At 35.6% G+C, this 26,722-nt stretch overlaps 2 protein-coding genes across 3 annotated transcripts; one reads left to right on the top strand and one right to left on the bottom strand.

Moving 5' to 3' along the window:
• Positions 1 to 4,362: 4,362 nt before the first annotated feature.
• LOC122276658 (protein GID8 homolog) lies at positions 4,363 to 8,733 on the bottom strand. The gene is made up of 7 exons (XM_043086534.1): positions 8,583 to 8,733; positions 8,275 to 8,365; positions 7,675 to 7,834; positions 7,477 to 7,583; positions 5,898 to 6,029; positions 5,462 to 5,618; positions 4,363 to 4,823 (listed from the first exon to the last, which is right to left on the bottom strand). The coding sequence occupies exons 2-7, from the start codon at positions 8,323 to 8,325 to the stop codon at positions 4,702 to 4,704; spliced, it is 729 nt and encodes a 242-aa protein (XP_042942468.1). The 5' UTR covers positions 8,326 to 8,365; positions 8,583 to 8,733; the 3' UTR covers positions 4,363 to 4,701.
• Positions 8,734 to 17,624: 8,891 nt separating this feature from the next.
• Positions 17,625 to 21,467, top strand: LOC122276657 (serine carboxypeptidase-like 31). Of its 2 annotated transcripts, none has more exons than XM_043086532.1 (10): positions 17,625 to 18,008; positions 18,601 to 18,708; positions 18,865 to 18,978; positions 19,360 to 19,452; positions 19,547 to 19,632; positions 19,775 to 20,065; positions 20,247 to 20,377; positions 20,459 to 20,557; positions 20,680 to 20,785; positions 21,113 to 21,467. In XM_043086532.1, exons 1-10 carry the CDS (start codon positions 17,702 to 17,704, stop codon positions 21,257 to 21,259), a joined length of 1,482 nt encoding a protein of 493 aa, XP_042942466.1. In that variant the 5' UTR covers positions 17,625 to 17,701; the 3' UTR covers positions 21,260 to 21,467. The 2 variants fall into 2 exon arrangements, with proteins under 2 accessions (XP_042942466.1, XP_042942467.1); XM_043086533.1 differs by having other exon boundaries at positions 17,626 to 18,008; positions 18,883 to 18,978.
• Positions 21,468 to 26,722: the final 5,255 nt, after the last annotated feature.

Here is a 26,722-nt window from a genome sequence, read left to right on the forward strand (position 1 = left end):
GTTTTTCTTAGTGTCAAAGAGGAAATGAAATATAAGGGGATGTAGATGTTATAGAGAAAGCCGGAGTACTTGTGAGCATCGATGGGGAATAATTGGAGATGAAATCTAAACTTTTCTTCTTGTAATGAATGACATGATTGAGGGGATGGGTTCGTGGGTTGTTGTCCCTTTCCTTGTCCATTATTAATGCTGAAAAAAGATTATTTTCGGAAAAATCGAGGACTAACTGATCATGGAAAGTTGAACAAGATTACTCCGTCGAGAATTTTATTAGCTTAATAATGAGTACTCTCCAAAGCTTGTTCTTTTATCATACCAGTCCATTCCCACGTTTTTGGATGAGAAGGACGTTTTGGAATTTCTGATTGAGAAAGTTTTTTAAGGGTCTGATGACCATAAAGGTGTCCTAAGATGGTAAAATTAAAAAAATGGCCACTCAATTTAGGTGGAAATTTGGCTTCAAGTGTCTTGATTTCCTTTGAATTCGTCCCAAAATGTTGGGATATTACATTCCGATTTGACCAAAGGAACATCATTTGTTAGTTAGGCAGTTGATTGGTGTCAGTGGGATAGCATCTCTACTTTTAATGGTTTTACTTTTCAAATGATGCAAATCGAGGAGTTGGGGGGGGGGGGGGGGGGGGGGGTGGTGGTGGTAGAGTCTATATGGGCAGGCTACAAACACCAATGAGCCATTCTGAAAAGGCCCACAAAAAGACTTGGGCAGCAAATCCATACAAGGTACCGCTGCATGATACTTGCAGGTCTAGAATCTTTAGACTTTCAGCTTTTCTTTTCTTTTTTCCTTTTTTTTTTTTTTTATATATTTTTTTGTGGGCGACTTTAGCTTTCATCGAGCCAACACAAATTCGGGGTACAGGAGTTTGGATTGTTTTCTAGAAATGTGAAATGTCCCTTCTTTTCAAGTACCAATACGTTTTGTATATATATATATATATTAAGTAAAGTTCATGCTCCTGGGATCTCATATCTTGGTCCGCTTTTCATCATATAGATTTGATACAGTTAAAAGAAGTATATATGTTTTGGGGAACAAATAGCAATCAAGGTATGTGACAAGAAAGCAAACCTACACGAGGATGTACTCTTGTCAAAGAATATGGACAGCCCAATCCTTTTGTAACATGTGTCTTCACTGTACCTTAATCATGTTACTCGTCTCAACATCTGCCATTAGCAATATTTTAAGTTTTCTTCTACAAGGGTAGCAATATTTAAGTTAACAGTTATGTGTGGGGGCTTTGACAATACCCATCTACAGTCTACTGAAATCCATCAACTTAGACCTAAATCCAACACAGAATTGTTGTTAAAAATTCCAAAAGCAAGGTGTTGCAGCAGCGTAATTTTGAATAACTCAAGTTTAAATTTTGAAAAGAATGTTCTCTTCAATCTGTATTTTCAAAATAAATTTTTCTATATATAAGTAAAATCGTGTACTAATTTGTGTATCAATACTGTTTTTAAAATTTCAATTAATATTATTTTCAATAAAATCTACTTTTTGACTAATCACATTAAATTAATGCAAATATTAACGCAAAGTTATTCTAACAACTAGATTTTTCTTTTCACAATTGGCAGAGTATCGTTGCAACTTCTTTGAGGTTCATAAGAGCACCCAATATCCAATCTTTAGAAGCGTTTCATACCTCTCCTTGACCTGGATGTGCACTGTTTGTGACATTTAAAACGAAACCAACTCCAGACAGAGCATCCTAAGTCTTAGAAAGATAGAATTACAGATACAATAAATTAGACAGGAGAGGGCACAGTTACAGATATGTGAAAGTTCCAAATAGAAAAGGCCATAATTCTACGGACTGTTCCAGAGAAACCATACAAGCAAATATCGTGAAGGAAATAAGACAACTAACTCCGATGTGAATAATTTGGGCGGACAGTGTGTGTTCACTCTGCATGAGTAGCATCCAGCTAAATGAGAGAGAGAGAGAGAGAGAGTAGCATTTAAAAATTTGGGCTTTACTGTTCGGCTTCAATGGGCATACCAAATGGGTTAAGCTCTAAAGCCAGATTCTGTTGCAATCAGCCAAAAGAGGGACCCACTTCCAGCAAAATGTCAAGCAGCAAAACCTAATCCTTGAAAATCCAAATTCACCCAAGGCTAAATAGAAGCCCAAATCCACACAAAGGTAAAAGCTTAACAAAACAGTTCACAGAGAGGAGACCAAGGCCTAAGACAACGGTTGCCTGGTTGACAAGAATGACAGGTCATTTGTGCGAACCCACATCCCAAAAGAAACCACAGTAGGTCGGGGTCTATATTCTACAGTGAGGAGGCAATAGGCCGAAGCAAAGATCTGAGAAAGGGAGCTGTGGAGATAGACAAGGGAGAAATAAAGGTGGATGTAAACAGCACATGGATTTTGGAGGTCAAGACAAAAACAGAAGAGAAAGTAGGAAAGATGATCAAAGTGACCACATCCCTCCCACATTTCATTCTGCAGGAGACAAAGCAGTTAGGAGCAAAAAGAAAAGTTTGAATTGATTGATCACTGTAGGATTTCATAGCCGATTTAAAATGTTCAAAAGAATGGACCACTCTCATTCTGGCAGTGACAAAACCTTGACGATGACTCTGCAGCTCACTCGCTCGGTATTTGTCAACGAGCCACATGCATTAATGCCAACGAAATCTGCAGACAATATGCATACATAATATATAGAGACAAGGGTAGAATTAAAGCGAGGAAAGATGGGTTGAATTGAAACTTTTTTTTTGAGCGTTAAAGGACGAGATAAATCCAATGATACAATGCCTACATGATTGGCTAAACAGAAATTTTGGGATACTTAGGTACAGTTTGTGGGGGTGAAAAGTGACTTTTTTTTTTTGGCGTAGGGAGAAGGGTAGGCCCTAGCGACTAATGAAGGCTGGTTTGAAACATCATAAGGCGTGATGAAATAGGGTAGCGATAACTAACAACTCATTCACAATTTATAAATAATTTTAAATATAGTAATATTTTTTATTATATTTTATCACATCAAATCAAAAGAAAAGTCAAAATAAAATTGAAAATAATGTAATTTTATTAGATAGTTGTATACAAGTTGATAAGTGATAGGGTTAGCCAAGAAAATCAGTGAGAGTGGGGTGAGTGGGGTGAGTGTGGGAGCTAAGTGGACGGGGTCTCACAAATCACAATACGTGTCCCGGGAAGAAAGGCAGAGCCCAGGAAATCTACATTTTAAAGTGCCGAGGAATATGGATTCGTTATGCTACAGCTTACACAACCACATTCTGATGGTGAAAGGACCTTAGATAGGCTCTCTGCCCACTACACCCCTCCCCCAAAACAACCTCAATCTCTCTCCTCTCTGTGGATGATGGAATTTCAGCATCCCAATGCGATTCCCAAAAAAGTATATTACTGTGAAGGCTGCTGCTGAAGCTGCGCAGCTTCTTTGAAAGACCAAAAAGATTGCGTTCTTTCTCATTTTCAATTTCCCATTTCCCTTTTCCTTGTCCTGTCCTACTCCCCCTTTCGGAGCTTGAATCTGTTTATAAGTCCTCTTATTCCATCGTTGTGCATTGTAAAATATTGGATCGCATTCTGTTTCTGTGTCTCTCTCACAGGCCCGCAAAGAACTTCTTATAGCCTGGCTGTTTTTTCTTCTTCGAAGGTATTTTTATTGAGACTGCATCAAACCAACGAAAAAAGAGCAGCCTCTGCCAATCAACTGAAGCCATTTGAAAAAAGAAGAACTGGGTTTTATATCGAGACTGCTAGATGCCGATAGATATGGGTTTGGGTGGAAGTTTAGAGTGGGTGAGTGCTTACAGTAAGAAGCAATGCAGGAGTCTATTCTGGAGGATGAGAGCGGCAGTGAAGAAGGCCGTCAAGAATGCAGGAAAGCAGCAGCAGCTCAAGTTCCAGTATGATCCTTCCAGTTACGCTCTCAATTTTGATGATGGCTGTGGCAATTTGGGAAAGGGAGGAAATGAATTTAAACGTGCAAAATCTCAGGATTTTCCAGATATTAAAAAGACTGCTTGGGTGTATGTTGTCTGGGTCAAAGTTGAGTGTGCCAAGGGGTAAAGAGCAGTTTCATGCTGTTTCAATTTGTTTCAATTTTAGACTGCATCCGCATTTGCATATTTATGTGCTTTGCTTCAGTTTATGTTTTTCACTTGGTAAATAAGGAACACAGTTTTCGTGATCAGGGGAACATTGCTAGTCAATGATTGTATCATTTGCCTGGAAATGTGCGAATTTTGTATTACTGAGTGACAAACATGGCAAAAAGAGGTCCTTTTACAGAGCTCTAGCATAAATCTTAGTTCTCCATAATATGGTAGACAGCATAACAACGAGATTAAATTGTATCAACTTCAGCTCATCCATTCTTCATCAAATTGGATTTTAGAGAAATTCTCAACCACCTAAGTAATGAATGTAATAATGAGACAACATTCAAAATCGTTTGTACAACAGAATAAGGCCACTAAAAAGCTTTAGGAAAGGAATTAAATCCAATCTGAATGACAGGCAAGAGACGACTAGATACCCTCTTTTTTCAAATGAAATTGCATACATCACGTTCAATTACACCAAACTTGATCTAAAGTCTAAACGCCTACACCTCCACTCTCGGACCCGAGGTCACACCGAGTTTTACTTTTCAGAGAGCAGGGTCTTCAAGCATGGCCCCTTCTCAGATGGCAGGGTCTTCAAGTATGGCCGTAGACAAGTCGTTAATGTGAGGATAAGCAGCCTTCTTATCAAGCTGGTTTTGGGCCCATATCAGCATCTTTAACAAGCTGGGAAGCTTTGGGTCTGTAGTTACAACCAAATTATAAAGAAATCATTAATTTGGAGATTTACGTTAATTAAAAAAAGTTAGGTGAGCTAAATTAGCAATGACTACCGAAAGCGACATGTAGCATTTGAGAAAAACATTGCTTACAAACCAAAAGATCCAACTCCCAACAACCAAAGTTCGCAGTTATACAAGGTCACTTGCATTGCTTTGTTTTGCTTTGTTTTGTTATAAGCATTCTATGGAATCCGTATGACATAAAATTATTGAAAATTGACAATAAGAGTAGAAGTTAAAAAGAAAAAGGGCTAACTTAAAATGTGCTGTCATTCCCAATTCACACAGGTCTTCATTTCTATGTACACAGAATGTCACCGTCCAAACAAAACTTGCCAATTTTACCCAAATTCTTCATTCAAGCAGAATAGGTTCAAGACTCACGACCATCTGTAGGAAGATGGTGACATAGACCCAAATTAAATTGGGAGTCTAGGAGGATGAAGAAATTTGTTGAAAATTATATGATTTTTTGCAGTCATATATATATATATATTAAAGATCTGGCAACAATACTTTACAACGAGAAAACCACGTATCCTAACAAGATCCCTGGTACTTTTATTGCTATTAAAGATAAGATGGCAAACACGCTAACCTTTTTCATGACTCTGGCTGGTAAGGATGGCTGCATTCACCTCACTAGCAGTCTTTAGCCGCTGTGATATGTCCAGAAGCTCTCCAACAGGACAATTGGAAACATCTTCAAAAGCGAGAAGTGAAACAGTCCTCTCCAACTCTTCTAGAAAGCTTTGCTGTAGACCACAAATTTTCTTAGGCCAAATATTAGAACTAAATTTTATCCAATGAAACAAAGGTGAATGCTCATATAGTTGCCACTTATGAAGTTCTATGAAGAGACACCTATCTTCATATTTGCCACTATATTCAACATTTCAACTTTCACTAGTATCATGCAGGGATGGCAACAATGAACTTCATCAAATCATGAACAATGAAACCAGAACAGACTTTGAAATCAAATATACATGCATGACTTGAAACCGCAATGGTCATAAAGAATGAAGTCACACATTTTCTTCTCCCCTTGGTGCAAGCTCCTCCTGGGCAAACTCTAGAGCCTCTTCTATTTTCCCATTCCGAATTAACTCTATGAATCTTTGCTGTTGGAGATGGAAAAACAAGTGGGGATTTGTGTCCAGTATCTGCACATTAAATTTCCACATAATAGCAATTAAACCTGAAATTAGAAACGATTGGCTCAATGAAATTATGAGAAAACTTCAGATGAACAGCCTACATCGTTAAATATCAAAGATACCAGTTACGCATGTTCTCGATTTGGACAAGAGAATGGGCATAACATAATTATTTTCTCAAGGTTCCAGTTTAGATTCTCAGCAGCAAGTTAACAAATAGAAAACAGCATATAAATAAACAAGCAAACTTCTCAAAAAATGAATTTAATATGTAAAATTACGTGCAAGTACTATTGCTTATCCCAGATCAGATGAAAATTCCTCATCTAGAAGGTTTTTCCTGTTTCTGTAATACCATGAGGGCAATATGATACAGATAAGTAACTTAAAGATTGAGTAATATAGTAGCTTGCGTTGTTTAGGCTGATTCTTTGTGTTTTTGAGGATTTTTTGGTACTCAAATGTAGGCCTCCTTTGTTGTCTCACCTACTCAAAAGTGATTTAGAAAAAGAAGAAGCTACAATTCCTCAAATGGGAAAAGGTTTTGCAGAGCACAAAGGACACACCTTCATCAGTAAAGATGAATTCCTTCTGGCGGTCAAACCTTGGTGCCATGAGCCTAACAACAGGTATATGATCTCATGGGAAGCTCTTGTATCTGGATGTGTTGCATTCTTTAAAACAACCTAGTACCTGTCTATTTGAGAAGAATTCTAGAAGGAAGTTGGGGCTATTTAATGGGCATGAATGGCAACTTATTCTTATTTCTAGACGTATCCACAAACTTTTGAGGTGCTTTTCAACAACCAATCAGCAAGGGACTTTGTGCAGATATACAGGCATCCCATACATTCTCTAGCAAGCTAAATGGCAGTCAGGCTGATTACAGAAGTACCTGTAACAGAATAAATCTGCCAGATTCTTTGCCCCTACAAATATAGGACCAGAAATAAGTGAATTCCTGTTTGATGCTTTCAAGCCTCAAACAATTGAATCCACTCGACAACAACATTAAGGAACTAAATGGTGTGACGAAAAATATAAAAAAACTGCTAAGTGCTAGGGATATAACTGCTTCCCTACATGAAAAACAAATATCGACCACTTGAGTTGTAGCTATATTTTCTATCTACAACAATAACAATTTTGCCTGAAATTAATATATCCATAATGAAGTGAGGGAAGCATGGATAACAAGCAACATGACTACCTAATTTGATACAGTTGCATGATTCATTCATTTTATAAGCCGTATTGATTGAATATAGGTTGTGATCAAGTCAACTGCGACAAAACAAACGAGAATAGTCCTAAATTAACAAATAACTTAAATATGCAACTACAAAATCCTATATTATAGAGGTGATTTATAAGATGTGATTTCCCAACTGTCGGCAGAACAGGTGTAATATGCCAAAGGATCAGCAATAAGCTATAGATTAGGATATCCAACCTCAGGATTTAAGTCATTAACTTTCTCAATTGCGTCCTCCACATTACCACACTGAACCGCCTTTTTAACTGCCATGCGATCTGTAATTGTTGCAAGATCTATATCTGCTATTTATGCATAAGAATTAACAAGATAGCACTAGACACTCTGAGAGAGAGAGAGAGAGAGAGAGAGGCAATCATTATAAACCAAGGATACGTGCAGTTCCAGATTCGATACGGAATTTTTCAGCAGCATCAACAAAACCTTCCGTGACAAGGAAATTCATCACCAATTTATTCACGTCTTCTTTCCTAATCTTTACATCGTTGAGCTTTTTCTCCCACTCTTCTTTCGTAATCACTTTCTTTGATGTGGCCTGAGTGCAGATAAATAAAGGAAAAATCACAACGTCAATTACCAAAGTATTTATGCCACGTTAATACACCCCATGCAACTTACACTTCTTCATTTCCCATCCTAAGTTCTCTGTTTGGTTGCCAAGGAAATAAAGGTCAAAAAGAATATGAAATTATGTCATCTTTGAACCTATCATTTTCCAATATCTAGAACCTAAACAACAAACCACCACTCCACTGAACCTACTTTCATCCCTTGAGTTTGGAATTTTACTTCTCATATTCGAAACAATACAAGAAACGCTTCTGCCAAATTGCCAACTTCCTTTCTTCCTCTAAGTTTCTCCCAACCAAACAGAGACTATAATGCCACGCACATAAACACTTCCATTTACTTTAAAGAATCAAAATAACCACCCCCAATTAATTAAAGGCGGAGGATTTTTAAAAGAATAATTACCATTGCTCCGATCTCTGCAAGCTGACGAATCACAGTCCAGAATAGTGACATCAGTGCACCGTGTTCAGAGTCATCCCCACAACGGTTTCCCCTACAGAATACAAAATCAGAGACTGTTGCATTCGGGTAGGACTGGTAGAAAAAATCCCTAGACTGGCCAAAATGCTGGCAAAAAGAGAGAGATTTTCCTAATCTCAAACCCCGGTTCTCTCCAAACGAGATAATGTATGGAACTGACGCGGAGTAGAAAGCTTTCGCCTGGGATTCGAGTTTTCTTTGTTTCCAAGAAAATTGAGAAGCAAAGGTACCTTGTAACGTTGATTTTTTTTTCGCCCCGACGTCCGAAACTGTAAAGAAGGAGTTGCTTGCGGGCAACAACTTCCGTCTGTGAGATTGCGTCGAGTTCCGGGCTTTTTTCTTCCTTTCTTTTGGATGCAGCCTTGTTGGGCCCGGTTCGATCTTCGATAGTTCGTCCCGGTTTGTCTTGTACAGTTTTACGAAGAAATTAAACGATATCTGGAGTTATGGTTCGGTTTGGCATCAAAATTTTTATTTCAAATTTTAAATTTTTATTTTATTATTATAATTTTTTCGAATTTTTATATAAAATATAATAAATAATTAAAATTTTTTAAATTTTAAAAAATAATAATATTAAAATTTAATATTTTAATATTTTATCTTAAAATTCAAAATTTTCATCTCACTATCAAACTATACGTAATGCAAAAGCAAATAAGCAAATTTGTGATTTATACGAGAAAATAAATTTTTAGTATAGTGTACTTTATTATTATTTTTTTAAAATGTCTGGAACTTGTATAACCAATAACTATATCTAATATTATTCTTATCCACATTGACTTATAAATAAAAGATGCAAGCACTTTACTAATTATGTCATGGAGAGACTGCGTATGTTCATATGTTACCTGCATGGATATGAAAGATTAACTACATTATCAAAACATGATAGGCATGTAAAATTAGAATATGTTTTCACACAAGCTACATATTTGTTGTCAAGTTAAGCTTCTCATTGACCATATTAATCACAATCATAACAAGAGGATTTATGTTAAAATATAAAATAAATAATAAAATTTACATCTTTTTATTAATTTAAATTTTTGAAAATATTGATAATTTTACATAGTATCAGAGTAGATCTTGAGTTTGAACCTTAATGTACACTTTGCTTTCATTTAATTAAATATTTCACTTGTTGAGTTTACTCATTGGGAAAAATTTTAGCCTACAAATGAGGAGAGCATTAAGATATAAAATATATATATATATATATTCTCATCAGTTTTTAAGATCAATGATAATTTCATAATTTAGTAGTGCAATTCTATATGAATTGAGTTTTGCTATATACAAGCAAAGTCGCGTACTAATTTACATACTAATACTGATTCTTTCATACTTAAAATTTAAATTAGTACTGTTTTAAATAAAATCTAGTTTTTGATCAAATACAATAAATTAGTGCATATATTAATATACAAGTATACTTATAATTAGACTTTTTCTTAAGAATTTAGTTCTCAACCTAATACAAATTTAATTGGGCTCTTTTGCCTCTGCATACAAGAGCTATTTTTTGCTCACATTCGGATGATCTGTAACAAAGCCCACTCTCCCATCTCCCTCGCACGTAGTACAATATTATTGGAAAACTCAAATTAAATGGATCAGGATGCAAATGCCCATCAACTCGCCGAAGTGAGAACATATATTAATGCAGCCCATGAACTCAAGCAGACGGAACCCTTTTGGGCAAGCGAACCCTATTGGGATGAGTTCGGCTAATTTGTATTGTTTTCTTCACATCATTCTTATATGGTTAGTGGTTTATTGTCATCAGATTACAATTTCTTTTTTGTCCAACTTGATTCTCGTGAATGAAGTCGAAGTTTAGAAAAAAATATTACACATTAACCATATATCAAAAGTTATATTAATGTGCACCAATCTTGATATTTGGTAGTTGAGATTTTATTGAGGTTATGCTTTGTTGTTAAAGATAAATATATGTATATATCTCAAACTAATTATTGATGAGACTTATTACTTTTTCATTTATCATGAAAAGTTAAATTCATCTCAACCTATTTGATAAATTCAAACATATGATCTCAATGAGACTAAAAAAACACTACAATTTATAGATCAGCTCAATTATTCAATCATATGAGATCACTTCAGCGTCTAAACACAGCCTAATAATTCGTTATTTACATTTCCTCTCTGATCTTAACTATTAAAACTGTACAAAAGTATAAGTTATTGTTTTTTATAAATAAATACTGCCTTAAGTTTTTTTATAACAAAAAATACAAAATATAGATCTTATATATTATATAAACTCGGTGAAAACTCGTGTGTAATTAGCTAGCTAGCTGGACCCTTTGGTACGTCGACCTAACATCATACATCATTGTTGAGCATATGATTCTCATGTGTCAAGTCTTCGTAGGATCGAATATTTTTATGGTCGTTATCGGTTTGCAAGATGCTATATATAAGTCACAGTCAGGTGTGTCAGAAATTCCATGTTTGAATGGGTTTAATTCCTAGGTTAGCCTTTAGCCCTGCCATGGATATGTAAGAATGGGATTCAAGGTAAGGTAGCCTAGCTAAAAAGTGCATGCAACACATGATCATGGACTGCTAGCTAGCTAAATCTGATGCTTTTTCTTTTTCTTTTTTCTTTTGAAGAAAAGATAGCTGAAATTAATGAAGCCTCGTGTCAGATCTAATAATTAATTGGCTGTTGAAGTTAGGTAAAATTGCAATCAGCCCTAGTAATGTTTGTTTACTGATAATCTCTATTGCATGTAAGTAACCTCAAGAAGCTTAATTATAAGAACACGATTGTATTGGGCATATGATCAGATGCAATCAATGATGGGCATGATCTATATATGTGCCTAGCAGTAGCTTATTTGCTCAATGGTTTGCATGCATGGGAACAACAAACCCAAGTAAAAAATGGCGGTTCCCTTTTGGCCTCACCCGCCTTTACTCTCTTCCTAAATTCTCAAATCTGACTGAAGTTAATTGGAGGAAGTTGATTATTATTATTGATCCTGGTTCTTCGCTCGAAGGTAATCATGATCATGCGCGCTATATCTATATATATAATGTATTTTGGAAAGATATATATATATATATATATATATATTACGTACGAACAAACGGCAAAGATATATTTGGGACGAAGACTGCCAGCTTCCAGTGGTGTTGGATGCGTGGACAAATTTCCAAAGAAAAAGAAAAAAAGAAAAGAAGTATTCATTGCATGCTCTTAGATGACAGTAAGATCATCAGTACTGCATGCTTGTATAAGGTTTATCCGTTTCGCACAATTGGGTTCGGTTGATCGGATATATATAATGCTGCAATCCGAATGTTTGATTAATTATATGTATGATGAATGCCGGCCACTTATCCAGAAGATGGTTCAATATAAATATATATATATTAACTAGCTAGCTAGCTAGCTAGGAAGAGCTAACATAGTGTTAACTTTTTTTTTTCTTTAAAAGAACATAGTGTTAACTAGAAGTATGCATGCAGGATGGAACATGCATATATATATATATAGTTCCGGTGGTCTGATCCGTAGGTACGTAGGTAGCATTTTGCAGAAGTTTAATGATAGCTAGCAGACTAAGAGTATTGGTAATGGATTTTCTATTTTTATGTGTAAAATTACATATTTTGAAGATTGATTTTTAATATGAAAAAAAATTCCTATATTTTTTGATCAAATAATAATAAAATAATAAAGAGAGAAAAGAAAAAAGAAAAGAGAGAAAAAGAGAGAGTTGGGAGGAGAGAGAAAAAATAATAAAAATATAGTTTGAAGAATGAAAAGGTGGTCTTTATGTTTGAATAATAACTGTAGCAAGTTATTTAAAATTTTACATATGAATAAGTCAATGTAGATGATTTTAAGGGCATATTTTTCAAATTTAAAAATAAAAATGAAGATAAAAAATCCATTGCCAATGCTCTAATTACCATCATCTCCATCTGCATCCTCCCATCTGCAGGAGCCGCTATAAAAAAATTATTTATTTATTGTTAATTATTTTTATTTGTTAATGTGATAATTTTTTATCAAAATAAGTCTATTCCCGTCACAAATAATTCGTTATAGATATTAGTTTTTCTTATAGCTAGTGATGTACGTCTTTCCCTTGGGATTTGGTTTGTTGGCTACGTGCCTAATTATTTGATCTACATATATATGTTTCTTCTCATGAAATGAGATTATCTCATTTATCCAAAAGATAGAAAGAAAAGAAGATTGATAATCTTAGAGTTCCATGTTATATATCTAACATGCATCATCAACAACATTCATGCATGGTTTCATTGTATTGAAGTCGATCGACTTTCGTGATGAATGGGTACGTTCAGATAATACTCGTGACAGCACTATTTCCAATCATAATCTATCACTACTGATCTCCACATGAGTCGTACTCTCTAGCTAGCTAGGTCATGATGAAGTTGATAACACTCATACCTACCAAACAAAATGCAAAAAACAAAAATTTGTGCTATATATTTATGTCAAGTACGTACTTGAAGTCCATTGGTTAGATCATCATGCATATTCCAAGAAACATACACTGGCACTTTAAGTGAGGCTTATCAAAATCTAATATATATTCAGTCAATGATCTAGAGCTTTATGCAAAGTGAGTCCCATATAAAAATGTCTTTCTATGCTTCATTATAGTCAGAGAACCACTCAAATAGAAGCTAGCATGCACCAATGGCTCCCATACAACAAAGGCTCGATTACTTGAAAGTGCTTCCCTGCCAAATTAGGGGTAGTAGAAGTTCGGATGAATGGCTTTGGTCGTACCATATCATGCGGTTGGAACTCGGGATTGAAATACTTCACGATCGAGCATTTTTCATACATCAAAGATTTGTATCAAATTAAGAGTGATTGCTATTAAATATCGATTAAAGTTTTCAAACTAATTATAATTAGAAAACAAAATAGATCAGTAGCTGTACAAAAGGATGATGATGAGTCTAATCAAGCATCGATCCATTAATTGAGGATGGAAAACCTAAGTTGATCATAGGAAGTGGTACTGTAAATTAAGAATGGGATTCCCCAAAAATTGTTCTGCATGGTCCCTTTAGTGTCTGGTGGGTTGTAGCAGATTTGACACCACCGTCTTCACTTTCGAAGGGTGATGTTACGTTAAAGATTAGTGCGCTTTATCTCAACTTTGATCAGAGTAGTACTGATTTCAGATTTGGTCGTTCAATACCAGGCGATCCAGTCTGGAAAGCCGGAAATTAAATGAAGATAATATGTCACGTGAGAGAAGTTAGACCCTTTAGGTATCCATCGTATATTTACTACATGTAGGTGGATATCCATTTAAGCCAACACTTAGTCCCGTTTAGTTACAAAGATGAGATAATATGTTTTGAATAGTAATAAATAAAATATTATTATAATATAATTTTTTAATATTAATTTTGTATTGAGATTTGAAAAAGTTAAATTATTTATTATATTTTGTATGAGAATTTAAAAAAGTTGTAATGATGAGATGAGATAATCTTTTTAATTTTGGTTAACCAATTCGGGCATAAAATGATAGCAAAACAATAAAAAAAAGGGCCAATACTAAGATCAAGATAGATGCATGGGGAAAGTTCCTTTGTTGGTGGCCATTTTCTGCTGCAAAAGATAAGGACGATGCATGCGTCGGCCTGTTATTAATAATGTGATCAAAGATTAGGTACGTACCCATGCTAATTAGTTTTCATATGTTTTAAGAAATTAAGGTTAAAAAAGGATATATAATACCGATCGAGATGAGTATGTACTTAGAAATATTTTGCAAACAATAAACATAATGAAATAACATCGATTCCAGTCTATATATATATATAATCAAGCGTATATATACTCCAAACATGTTTTAGTTATGTAAGGAACTGCGTACTAAGAGCTAGCTGGACAATAACGTGTATACAATTTACCTAGAGATTAAAGATCAATTATGTTTATATCATGGGTATGCATTATCTTTTCTTTTTTTAAAAAAAGAAAAAAATTTATTGGGCACTAGGTGTCCAGGTATGTATCCTGACTAATCCCAAGAATGTTCTCGGCAATTAGAATTTTCCCTCAAGTGCATGCCGGACGGTAATTCAAAAAAAAAATCTTCCAATCTAATAACTCTTATGTAGGAATTGTTTATATCTAAGAGGATTTGAACATTAAATTTGGAAGAAGTATACCACCAAGACCAACCTCTTTACCACTTGAACCAACTCTTAAGGATTTGGGATTTCATTGTGATCTACTGCTTATACCGCCCGATAAATTCCTTTAATTTTGTCTATGATGTATATCTGATTGTTGATCAAAAGCGGACCTTATAGTTTAAAATCACTTGCTAAAAGTGGAATATTATATATAAAAGGAAAAAATATTCTTTTTTTTTTTTTTTTATGGAGAAAAAATATTCTATTGAACAATATATATATATACAGAATATTTTCTTCTTTAATCAGTAATATATGGGTACTGATTAGAACCAGTATATTAAATGCATGGTTTAGTATATATTAATAGAGAATAAAATTAATTTGATTAGCTCATTGGATCGAAATCTTTGAATTTTGGAAACCTGATGATCTCCTTTATTCTCTTTTAATTCTTTTCCCCCTCCAGGTTTAATTTCTCGTGATTTGGTCCCTTAATCTGATACCTTTATGTCATGTGAAAGAGAAAGAAGAATATTGGACTGGGACTTTGCAAATAAACAAAAAAGTCATGTAGCGACAACTTACAAGCATAATGAAAGAATTTCTGTCCTCTGAATTCTTCTTGATCTGCTTCTTCTTTCTTTTCTTTTCTTTTTTCTTTCTTTTTTTTTAATTTTTTTTAATTTTATTTTTAACTATCCATTATGTCCTTCTATTTATTTTGATAAGTTCCAGTACATTAAAAAAAGATAAGGTACATATGCATAGCCAAGGTGGCGTCACATGATTAGGAATATTTCTTCATTAATCTCAGGCTGTTAGAAATTTCATTAAAATTCGAGCAATTAACCTAATTAATTATATATAAGGGAGTACTCCATTAATAATTAGCTGATATATGGGTTTATTACCATTGCAAAGATCGTATATATATATATACCCTCTAGCTTGTGAGAACCAACAACAAACTTATTGTAAGGTTATCACGACATGCAATGGAATGCAAGATCACCAGCAGTTATGATCATCGATCTAGAGTTTAAATATTTTATAAGAAGATCACAGGATCGATCCAGAATCTCGAAGCCCCGAAAATTACGCAAGGAAATAACTTTTACCCTAATTTTGGGAGGGAAGATAGACAGAGAGAGAAGATGTACGCACAAACTTCTTCTCATGGAGCTAGCGTGGTGGGTGGCTAGCAGGCCGTACGTTTAGGGCGAAGATCATAAATTAGTGCTTTAATTTTCACCTGACACTTCATATATGTACATAATATATATACATGTATGTATTATATGTAGGTACACGCGTGCATTTTTAACAATATATATATTGAAACTAGAAGCCATGTAATTATTAAGTGAAAAGTCATGTAAACATTATATTGCTAGATTATAGTAAAATCAACATTATAGTGAACATCATAAGTGAAAAGTGTAATTATTACTACTTTGTTTTTTTTTTTTAAAAAAAAAAAAGATTATTAGACCCATAATGTTTGTTGTATAAAAAATTCAATATTGTGTAGTCATTTTTGTGTACTCCACTGATGTAATTGGCAGCGTCACTTTTTTTAATATAAAAAAGCTGCTTTGGTCAATCATTTCATGAGTGGAGTACGCAAAAATGACTGTATGTAGCAGAACTCATTTCATAAAATATTGAAAAAATATGATGATGTAGTTTGTGAGAGGATGAAATATATTGAGAAAGCAGCAGGGAGAGAATCATGATCTAAAGGAAAGAGAAGTTAATTAATTAAGCGCATGGTTAATTCGTAAATACGTTGATCTTCCTTTATTCGTAGAAAAATCTGAGGAAGAGATTGTGAGTTCTAATTCCATGCATGGGTGCGTTTCTCCCTCTGTAGCAAAAGGTGGGAGTTGAGGTCTTGAATTGTATTTCCCTTCGAGGTGTTAATGAAGAAGAAGAAAAGTACTCAATTCAGGAAAGACATGATGTCCCACTGTTGAAAAATAAACTAAGGAAATCTACATGAATTGATTAGCGTACGGTTCAATATTCGATGCATGGTGATGTGTATATATATATAATGAATTTATAGATATATGATTAATTGAAAAATGGATGTAGTTAGTACTCTAAATTATATGCCCCTCAAATCCAATGTGAAAAACTTTGGAACGACTTGAAGGTTTAAAACGGAAATTGAATTCTTTTGCACTAGCTAGTTGATAATCTTTTAGATCAAAATAGAATGGGAATTGTTCAATTGATATCTTGGTAAGGGAAGAATTAGTGGTCAAATCTAGAATTAGATCAGATCGAATCTAATTATTACTAGATAATTACAACTAATTAACTAGCTAGTTCTTTTATATCGATCATTTATGCATGCACTTCTTTCTACGAATTGAAAACTCGGGATTAATAATTTATATAAGAGTTCTTTTATATATAGTCACTTTTACATACTTATAGCATACTCCATTAATTCGATTGATGAAAACAATTTTTTATATTAAAAAAAGGTAATGTAACCAATCACATTAATAGAATATGCAAATAATACACAAAAGTAACTCTATATATAGAATTTTTGAAACTGTTATTTGTATTTAAAGATCAATCTCTTTATTTTATGTAATGCGTGTGTATATATATATATGTATGTGGGTATAATATATATGCTTGGTATTGAATTCTTTTTTCTTTTCCACTTTTTTAGTTTCCACCACAGACGCATATGTGCCTATTAATTAGTGCTATCTACTGATCTGCTTAGCTATTAGAAAACAAAAGGAACATGGCACGAAACTCATTCAAGATCTGTTCATCTGACTATTTATTTCGACAACAATGGATCTTCCACTCATCCATCTCAAATTAAAGCAATTAAGAATGCTCTAAAAGCTGCCCCAAATTCCACATCAGATGCCATAGGCTAGCTAAGATTGCCTAACCGACTAAACAAAATAGGTTACCACGTGGGACGACACTCATCCGTGTCGGTGTCTAGCGTTTCTAATTTCATAATAATTACTTTATATAATCTAGAGATCAATTAATATTAATGCAATTAGTAGCCCCCCAATGGGTATAAATAGGCATGCGGCTTCGCTTGTGTTTCATCGTCTTGCAGTTATATCTGGAAGCTCTCTATATATATAATAATTTGGTACTTCCAGTATCAGTATATATGGATTTTGTATCAAAGACGACAGTTGATCTCCGCAGTACTCTACTAGCTCTTACTGTTCTTCTGGCTGTAAAGCCTGTTGTTTGTGACCATAGACGTTTGGAATTATGGGATATTGGGAAGAAAGGGACATCAGGAGGGAATGGGGATCTTGTGACTGACTTGCCTGCACAACCTAATGTAGCCTTCAGGCATTATGCTGGCTACGTTACGGTAAATGAAGCAAATGGAAGGGCACTCTTTTACTGGTTCTATGAGGCCTCGGCTCGGCCTGATGAAAAACCATTGGTGCTGTGGCTCAATGGAGGTAAGCATATTATATAGTACTACAACTAGTATATATATATCATCTTAGTCCATTAAAAATCTGTGGTACGGTGTACCTTCATGATCATGATCGATCGATCCGGCCCTCAACGATGGTTGCCTAGCTCTAGACGGCCTTGTGGGAAGAGCTGATTAATGATTGAACGTAGGGAGAAAAACTTTGAATTTTGAACCGATCATCATGATATATGTAGGGTTAGATGACCTACGTACTATCCTATGCGCGCGGATATATAAAACTTCCTTTAGTCTTCATCTTGCTTAAGGCCATCCATTGTGCAGAACAAATCTTTTGACCGAATCAAACATATATAGCTATATATAATCTGCCATATATAATATTTTTAGGCATGTATATGCATGGAAGAAAGCGCAGTTACTTTTCCCTTCGAATTTTAATGTTGCGTAGTCTTTTAGCTAGCTAGACAGTCCACCCTCCATTAAAAAAATAAAAAAACAAGATGATTGTAATTATGAGTGCGAGTATCTTTTTTGTGTGTGTATGTTTATTAATTAATTTAATTATGCGCTCTGCTAAGGTGACATTAACGCGGGTTTCACGTACCTTTCAGGTCCTGGGTGCTCTTCTGTGGGATATGGAGCAACACAAGAAATTGGTCCCTTTATAGTGGACACCCATGGGAATGGACTGAAACATAATCCCTACTCATGGAATACAAGTATGAGATCATCAGATCAACAGTACTATATATATATTCTCAATATTATAATCCCTGCATAGCTCTAGACGGCCACTATGTAGTATTTTTTTTTAATCAAGGGCGGAGGGAGACTTTAGCTAGAGCTAGGGACCTAATTAATATTATCTTAATTAGATGCTGATGATGATGCAGAAGCCAACATGTTGTTCCTGGAATCTCCGATTGGTGTCGGCTTTTCATACTCAAATACAACTAGTGATTACAATAATCTGGGCGACGATTTTACTGGTGAGGACCATGATTTGATCATGCGCATGATGTAGTTTATTTATTTATTTATTTTTGTCAGTAAATAAGATATGCGCATGCACTTAGGTGGGATATTGCGAGAAGCATATCCCTCCAACCTTTATTAATTATCGAATTAAGATGCCATTTTAGTTTCAAGGTAATAGTTCAATTTTTATTTTTTATTTTTGGTAATTAATAAAGCTTTCTTTTAATCTTAATTACGTGGTAAGCTTGTATTCTTTCGTTCCATTTCTGAATTCAATCTTGACGTATGTCTTTGTCATGTTTCTGTACTAATTACTCGTATTACAAGCTAATTATTCTGATCGATCCCATTTTGGTTGCTGTCAAATGATATATATGGGGAATTTATTACAGCAAAAGATGCTTATATTTTCCTCCACAATTGGTTCCTCAAATTCCCATCATATAGAGAGCGAACCTTTTACATTGCAGGGGAAAGCTATGCAGGTATTGCATTTTTTACCAAACGATTGCAGCTACATTTTAACTCATGAACTCCTATAAATCATATACTGATCAGACTCGATCCCCACATCAACAGGAAAATATGTTCCAGAGCTTGCTGAGCTCATATATGACATGAACAAGGATCCTAATTCCCTTCAAATAGATCTCCAGGGTATTTTGGTATGATCCTTAAAAATAAAGTTTAGAATTATACACATTTCAAGCCCATGCATGTTCAAACTTAGGGACGCGTATTTCTTATTTTTGAGAAATATACATGGCGTGCGAACTTCATTAGTAATCTTTCCCAAACTGCATGCAGTTGGGTAATCCCGAAACATCTGATGCCGAGGACTGGAGAGGCTTAGTGGATTATGCTTGGAGCCATGCTGTGATATCAGATGAGACTCATAAAATAATCAGAGAAAGCTGTGATTTCGAGGGCAATGATACATGGAGCAACAATGATTGTAGGGAAGGCGTTGATGAAGTACTCAAACAGTACAAGGAGATTGATATCTATAGCCTCTACACTTCAGTCTGCATTGGCAATTCAGCTGGTTCAGATGACAAATCATTGCCAGTTATGATGATGAAGCGCACATCTAAGATGGTGAGCAGTACTTCTTAAGATTTTTAAGGGTATATTACGGTTTCAGCTCTGTACATGAGAGACAACATTCGAATACTGTCATGATCAGACTCTAAAATAATATTAGAAAGGGATCTAGGCATCTAGCTATTTACTCTAGGAAATCGATATATTTTTACGGGATGGATTTTTGATGTGCCAGATACCAAGAATCATGGGTGGTTATGACCCGTGCCTTGATGAATATGCAAAAGCATTCTACAACAAACCAGATGTTCAGAAGGCTCTACATGTTAGCGATGGCTACCAGCTCAAGAACTGGAGCATCTGCAAGTAATTTGTCCCCTCTATTTTTCGTTGATAGCCATCACTAATCTTAACATTCTACCACTGAACCTAAAATTTTGGATGTAGCATGAAGATATTTGAGGAGTGGCATGATTCAAAGCCATCTGTTCTCCCTATATACAAGAAGCTTATTACTCATGCAGGACTTAGAATATGGGTGTATAGGTAAATGTTCCCTAGGCTCTAGCTACCTAGCTAATTATATATTAATTTCTTCATATTGTGACACGCGCACACACATTAAATACATGATCTTTAATTATGGTGTTTCTTTGTGGGTGTCTCAGTGGAGACACGGATGGAAGAGTACCTGTACTGTCCACCAGATACAGCCTAAGTTCACTGGGACTGCCCATCACCAAGGCATGGAGGCCCTGGTACCACCAGAAAGAGGTAATGATTACGATGATCCAGATCAGGACGGCAAATTAAATTAGTCAATGCAGAATCCAAATGTATCTTTGGTTTAGTTAATACTGATATTGACAATACAATCAAATCCTTTCTTTAATTGATTGATTGACAGCTAGTAATCTTAATATATGGATAATCATGTCTGTCTTATATATATGCACTTGCACATTTTATACTGCTTAAAAAGTTTTCTCCACTAGATAATTGGGTGTCTTTCGTCTCAAATATGATGGAAATAGCCTCGCAATTAACATTAATTATGTGCTCTTAACTTTTTCACTAAGCGAGGAGTGGCCTTTGGTTCAGGTGAGTGGTTGGTTTCAAGAATACGAGGGGCTTTTGTTTGCTACATTTAGAGGGGCTGGCCATGCAGTGCCTTGCTTCAAACCAAGCAACTCACTGGCGTTCTTCTCAGCTTTTCTCCTTGGGGAAGCTCCACCTTCTGCTCGTTAAAGATTGCGTATTCTGTTTGTAGCACTACTCCAAAAGATTTTGCTCTTAATATATTATATATGTAATAGAAAGAGAAGAAAATATGCCCGATCTTGCCCAGTAGTGTGCTTACAAATATATGATCTTTTAATTCCTTTGTGCTGGGCGCCAAAGACATGACTTCTTTTATAAGTAATTAGTCTACTAAAAAGAAACACATTTCTTGGAATTTTACCTGCTAAAGTTGGACTGCTTTCTTTTGCCAAACAGAGAATAGGATTTCATTAATATTTCTACCTTCTTTGGAAGGAAATTAAATACAAATTCAGGGATTAATGGTACTTCATGAGTTGGCAAATTAACCTGTGACTCGTGTAACCATCGTACTAAGCATGTATATATCCTTATTAAGACGCATGATTTTACTGTTGGCATATGCAAGATGAAGTAAGGGGAGAAAATATAATTTTTCTTGATAATTAAGAGTGTGATCGATTATAATGAGTACTCTTTTTTCACTTGCGCAAAGTTGGTGTTGAGGATAAACATTATTCCATTCCAGACAATATTCAAATTTGATAAAATGATGGAGTTTGGCCTGCTGCAATCTATTGGACAAATTTGTATTTTAAATCTTGTATTTAAATATTTGTAAACGATATCACATGTAACAACACGATCTTATCTCATGTAACTACACGATCCTACGCAATCTTCTTTTCTTGATTTTCTGTAATAAGCTTCGGTTATTTATAGACGAATAATATACTCATCTCTGGTAAGCTTTCGAGATTGGATTTCCAATTATTTCATGGTACCAAAACAACTCATATATAGCTAACGCTTTTGTTGATCCTATGGTTGCTTCTAAAGATTCTTCCGCTACATTTCATCTTCCATTTCAAGTTATTGCCATCAAGCTTGATGGTACTAACTTTCTTGCATGGAGTGCTCAATTGCTTCCTTTTTTTCGAAGCTATGGTCTCACGGGAATGTTGATGGTTTCGACCAGTATCCTCCTCAATAGCAACGAACTGAAGGCCTAAGGTATTCTTAATTTTGCTAATGTGGTTTGGCAGTATAAGGACCTAACGGTGCTTGGTTGGATTGTTTCATCTCAATCTCTTGCGTAGGTTTCCACCATTTATGGACTGGAGACTTCTCGGCTTGCTTGGCAGGCCCTTGGCACACGGTTTGCTGCGCCTTCAACATCTCGGATTTCTCTTATTAAGAGGAAATTGCAATCTTTACAACAAGGCTCCATCTCTTGCCAAAATTTTTTGGATGAAGTTAAGTCCCTTGCCGATGAATTATCAGTTGCTGGGAAACCTATTGATGACTCTAATTTGATTCTTTCTGTTCTCAATGGTTTAAACTCTTCCTTTCACTCATTTGTCACTACATATATGCTACTTGCTAAGGAGAAGTCTATGCCTTTTTCGGATTTTCTTGCTAAATTATTGAACTATGATCTCATGCAAAAATTTCATACTCAATCAATTCAACCCAAGGCCGGATCATATGCTCTCTATTTGTGTAAACCCGGCTCCAAACCAGGTGCTCGCAACAACAACAATAAAAATCGTTTCTTAGGTGCATCAAAATCCAAAGGCTCTGGCGCAACTCCTTCCCAGTTTCGGAAACCCTTGCCTCATTTACCGCCATCATCACATGTAGCTCCTTCCCCTGATTCTCGGTCTCGCTCTCCATGTCAAATCTGCAAACGTGAGGGAGATCAAGCACTGGATTGTTTCAACTGGATGAATTATTCTTTTCAGGGACAACATCCACCAACTAAGTTAGCTGCCATGGTTGCTGAGGCAAACACCTCTTATCTTAATCAACATCAGTGGTATGCGGACAGCGGTGCCAATATTCATGTGACTTCAAATATTTCCAATCTTGCCACTTCTCAACCTTACGAAGGTGATGATGCTGTGGGCATAGGTGACGAGGCTGGTTTGCTTATATCTCACACTGGCAATGCTTCAATTAAAACTCCTTCCTCTACTCTAACTTTGAATATGTTGCCTATTGTCCTCAAGCTTATGTTCATCTTCTTTCTATAAATAAATTTTGCCACTATTTCGGTTTTTTTTTTTTTTTTTTCCACTCACATTATCACATATGTTGATGGGCGCTATATATATACATGATGCATGTTGTACTTCGATCATGAGAATTCTAATACATCTAGTCAAGCTTGAGAATATCAATAGCTTTATCACGAAATTCTAGGAGTTCTTTTATTCACAAATTTCTATATATACACAAATTTACAACGTAACTCTCAATATATAACTTCTACTGAGGAAACTTTGTCGAAATAGGAGGCCAAATCAAATGAAAAACTTAATCCCGATGGTGCGTGCAATACATCGAATCTGCACTAATTACGCGAGGGATAAAATATCTAGGCTAGCTCACCAGGCCACAACCACTACGAGACAAGGAGAAAAGTATGAAGGTAAGGGAGAAGAGTGTGTCAAGAGATAAGGGTGATAGTGTCAGGAGAAAAAGACGAAAATGAAAAGAAAAAATTAGAAAGAAATGAAAGAGGTCAAACACGTAAAAGTGACGATGCCTCATCACTGTAAATGGCACTTAGAGAGGGGTCAGATAAAATGCAAGCGGCCAGATAATGAGATGGCTTCTTCTTTGACTTTGACTTCTTCTTCAACCTCTTGAAGGGGAGCTCTAGCGAGAGAGTCTTCTTCAATAAATATATTCAAGATCTTCATTATACAATGAGAAATGAGAGGCTGTGAGAGATTGTAAACAAGCATATTATGGTGGATTTTTTCTCTCCAAACGTCCGTGGACGCAAGCATTATGACAAACCACGTAAATCTTTATCTCAATCTCTTACTATCCTTGCATTTTTTTTCTATACACCACCATAGCAATAAGCACCATGTGATACCCTAGTTTTTGGTATATTTTGATTGAATGAGTATTTTAAATTATTTAAAAAATTGGTTCTCTTGTTTGAAATTTATCGAATTTTAGTTGGATTTATTTTATGATTTTTAAGTTGTGAAATTTAATTTGATGTGCTCTCTTAGTATTAATTATTGTTTTGTGTTTAAATTAATTTTTTAATTTAAATCAGTTTATTTTTGGATTTTAAATTATTGTGTTGTTGGTTTTTATTATTTATTTTATTTTAGGGAGTTAATGCATTTAAATTAATTTATTCATTTTTTCTGTTTTAAATTTATTTTCGTTGGATCAGTTTTGGTGACTCAAGTTGTGAGAATTGGACCTTATCTCTTTCCCTTCCTTTTTCTTTTTTCTCTTTTTCTTTTTCTCTTTTTTTTTTTCCCCTTATCCATTTTCTTCTTTCTTTTTTCATTTCTCCTCTGTTTTTCCCCAATCCGTGCGCAATCCAGGCCCCCTCTCATTCTCTCCATGGGTTTCTCTCCCACTAGCCTAGCCACCGCGGGCCGCCGATTGTCACCGCCCACCTCAACCACTCCCCCTCACGCTAGCGACCTCACTCACCCCAACCACCACCCCCAAGCTCTCTCTCTTCCCGTTGGCCTTGTGTAGCCTAATCTGGTTGACCATTTTCTGGGTAGCTGTTAGCTGCCCAACGGTGCCACCACCCACTACCACATCTTCCCTTTTCGCTGGCCAACATGCTCCACCAATCTCAGCCCTTAGTTCCCAGCCGTTTACTCCCACGAAGCCCATCAAGCTGCATGGTCTTTACCTCCCCGTGCAGCCGTTGGCCACCACCTCTTCACCACCAACCTTCCAACTACCTAACCCACCCATCCTTAGCCTCAATCCGTCGCCAGTGAAGCCCAGCCATCTCACTTTCCGTTTTAGCCTTTTTGGCTTTCAATCGCAGTTTGCACCACCGCCCATGGCCAATCACCACTTCTATTAGCTTTACTAGCACCTCTAAGCTCTGTCCTAGCATTTCCAAGTCTCAGTTTATCCCCATTCAAAAGTGGATATTTTGAGACCTACGACCATAATGCATTTTGCACTGTTACGTTGCTTTGCCACTGTCTCTTACACCTTTATGATCCTTCAAAAATTATTTTATAGCGCTATAAGTATTTTTTCAAAGAACTTTTGAGATTTAATTATATTTTTGCGCTAACTCTGATTTATTGTGAATTGGTTGGTTGTGCCAGACTGAGTTCCAAGAGTCAGGAGTTGGATGGATTGGAGAACAGAGTTATTTGTGTGATTGGTTGACTGTTGATTATTGGTTCCGTGTCATGTTTATGTGAATGGTGCATGCATATTCATGTTTGTAAAATGAAAACTGGGTTTTCGCATATTGCATGCATGTCATGTGTTGGAAATGAAAACTGAGTTTTCATGTGTTAAATGGAATTTTGGGTGTCTGTGTATCATGACCCCAAATCGAGATGTGGTATTATTTCGATGGAACTCCTTTGGTCATTCGGAAGCGGAATATACTGAGTGATGTCCCCTAAGTTATTGCTGGGCGACAATAGGCTCGGACGATACTGTAACGCTGTCGTACCGGCTCTGTGACTCCTATGCTGGCGGGGGCTAGAGGATGCCTGGTCATGGTAAGTGCTGAGCTGGAGCTGAATATTGCTAGTTACGAAGTCACATGCATAGTCGTTATCTGCGGTGTAGCGATGAGAGTCATAGTATGTAGATGACCCCTATGGAAGATCAGGGTGTATACGGTAAAATTGGATAATTGGATAATAGGTCATTTTCTGGGAAAATGACAAGTTTTGGTTAAAGAACATGTGGATCATTTTCTAGGAAAATGATGGATTTTTCTATGTGGGTCATTTTCTGAAAAAATAGCAAGATTTTATTAATGGAGATATGTTGAACATTTTCTAAAAAAATTGTGGATTTTCTGTTGGGTCATTTTTTATAAAAATGGCAGAAAATGACGTATGATTGTTTGGTCTCATGCATATGACATCAAGTTCATGCATATTTGTTGATTGTAGCTATATATTTCTATCTCATGAGTTCTTTGGATTATTATTTACCTGCGGTACCATTCCGCAGTACCGTAAATTTTGATACAGATGATGAGGAGGCTGAGCTTGAGGAGGCAACTCTGCCGGATGAGTGATTTGGATGCCTCTTGCTTGTATATGTTGGAAATTATTTTTGCTATTTCTAAATTATGTGTTTTGGTTTATGACTTTGTTACTAGAAATTTGTAATATTTTTTGTACGCTTATGTTTAAGCAAATTTGTATTTAAGTAAATTCTGGTACTTAGTCGATTGACTTTAATTATAACGCTGCATTTTTGTTATATATGTATTACTTGTATACACACTTGGCACTTAGTGATAGGATGCATGACTCATGCTGTCATCATCCCGGACGTCTCGATTCCCGAGTTTCCATACGTAGGGGTCGGGGGCATCACACACCAATACCGTATGGCCGTACCGGAACACTATCGGGGGCATCAGACCACGCAAATTGAAGCCTGAATCTTCATAGTAGATCGTGAATGACT

This window comes from Carya illinoinensis, chromosome 9 (assembly GCF_018687715.1).
Source record: "Carya illinoinensis cultivar Pawnee chromosome 9, C.illinoinensisPawnee_v1, whole genome shotgun sequence".
Lineage (NCBI taxonomy): Eukaryota > Viridiplantae > Streptophyta > Magnoliopsida > Fagales > Juglandaceae > Carya > Carya illinoinensis.

Bases quoted from the DNA above. Each gene is read 5' to 3' on its own strand.
- LOC122276658 (XM_043086534.1), bottom strand. From the start codon at position 8,325: ATGTCACTATTCTGGACTGTGATTCGTCAGCTTGCAGAGATCGGAGCA. The intron at 7,584-7,674 runs GTATCCTTGGTT...ATGCATAAATAG, and splicing joins TATCGAATCTGGAACTGCAC to CAGATATAGATCTTGCAACA. The intron at 5,619-5,897 runs GTGTGACTTCAT...TGTGGTCTACAG, and splicing joins CACCAAGGGGAGAAGAAAAT to CAAAGCTTTCTAGAAGAGTT.
- LOC122276657 (XM_043086532.1), top strand. From the start codon at position 17,702: ATGGATTTTGTATCAAAGACGACAGTTGATCTCCGCAGTACTCTACTA. The intron at 18,009-18,600 runs GTAAGCATATTA...CGTACCTTTCAG, and splicing joins GGTGCTGTGGCTCAATGGAG to GTCCTGGGTGCTCTTCTGTG. The intron at 20,558-20,679 runs GTAAATGTTCCC...TGGGTGTCTCAG, and splicing joins CTTAGAATATGGGTGTATAG to TGGAGACACGGATGGAAGAG.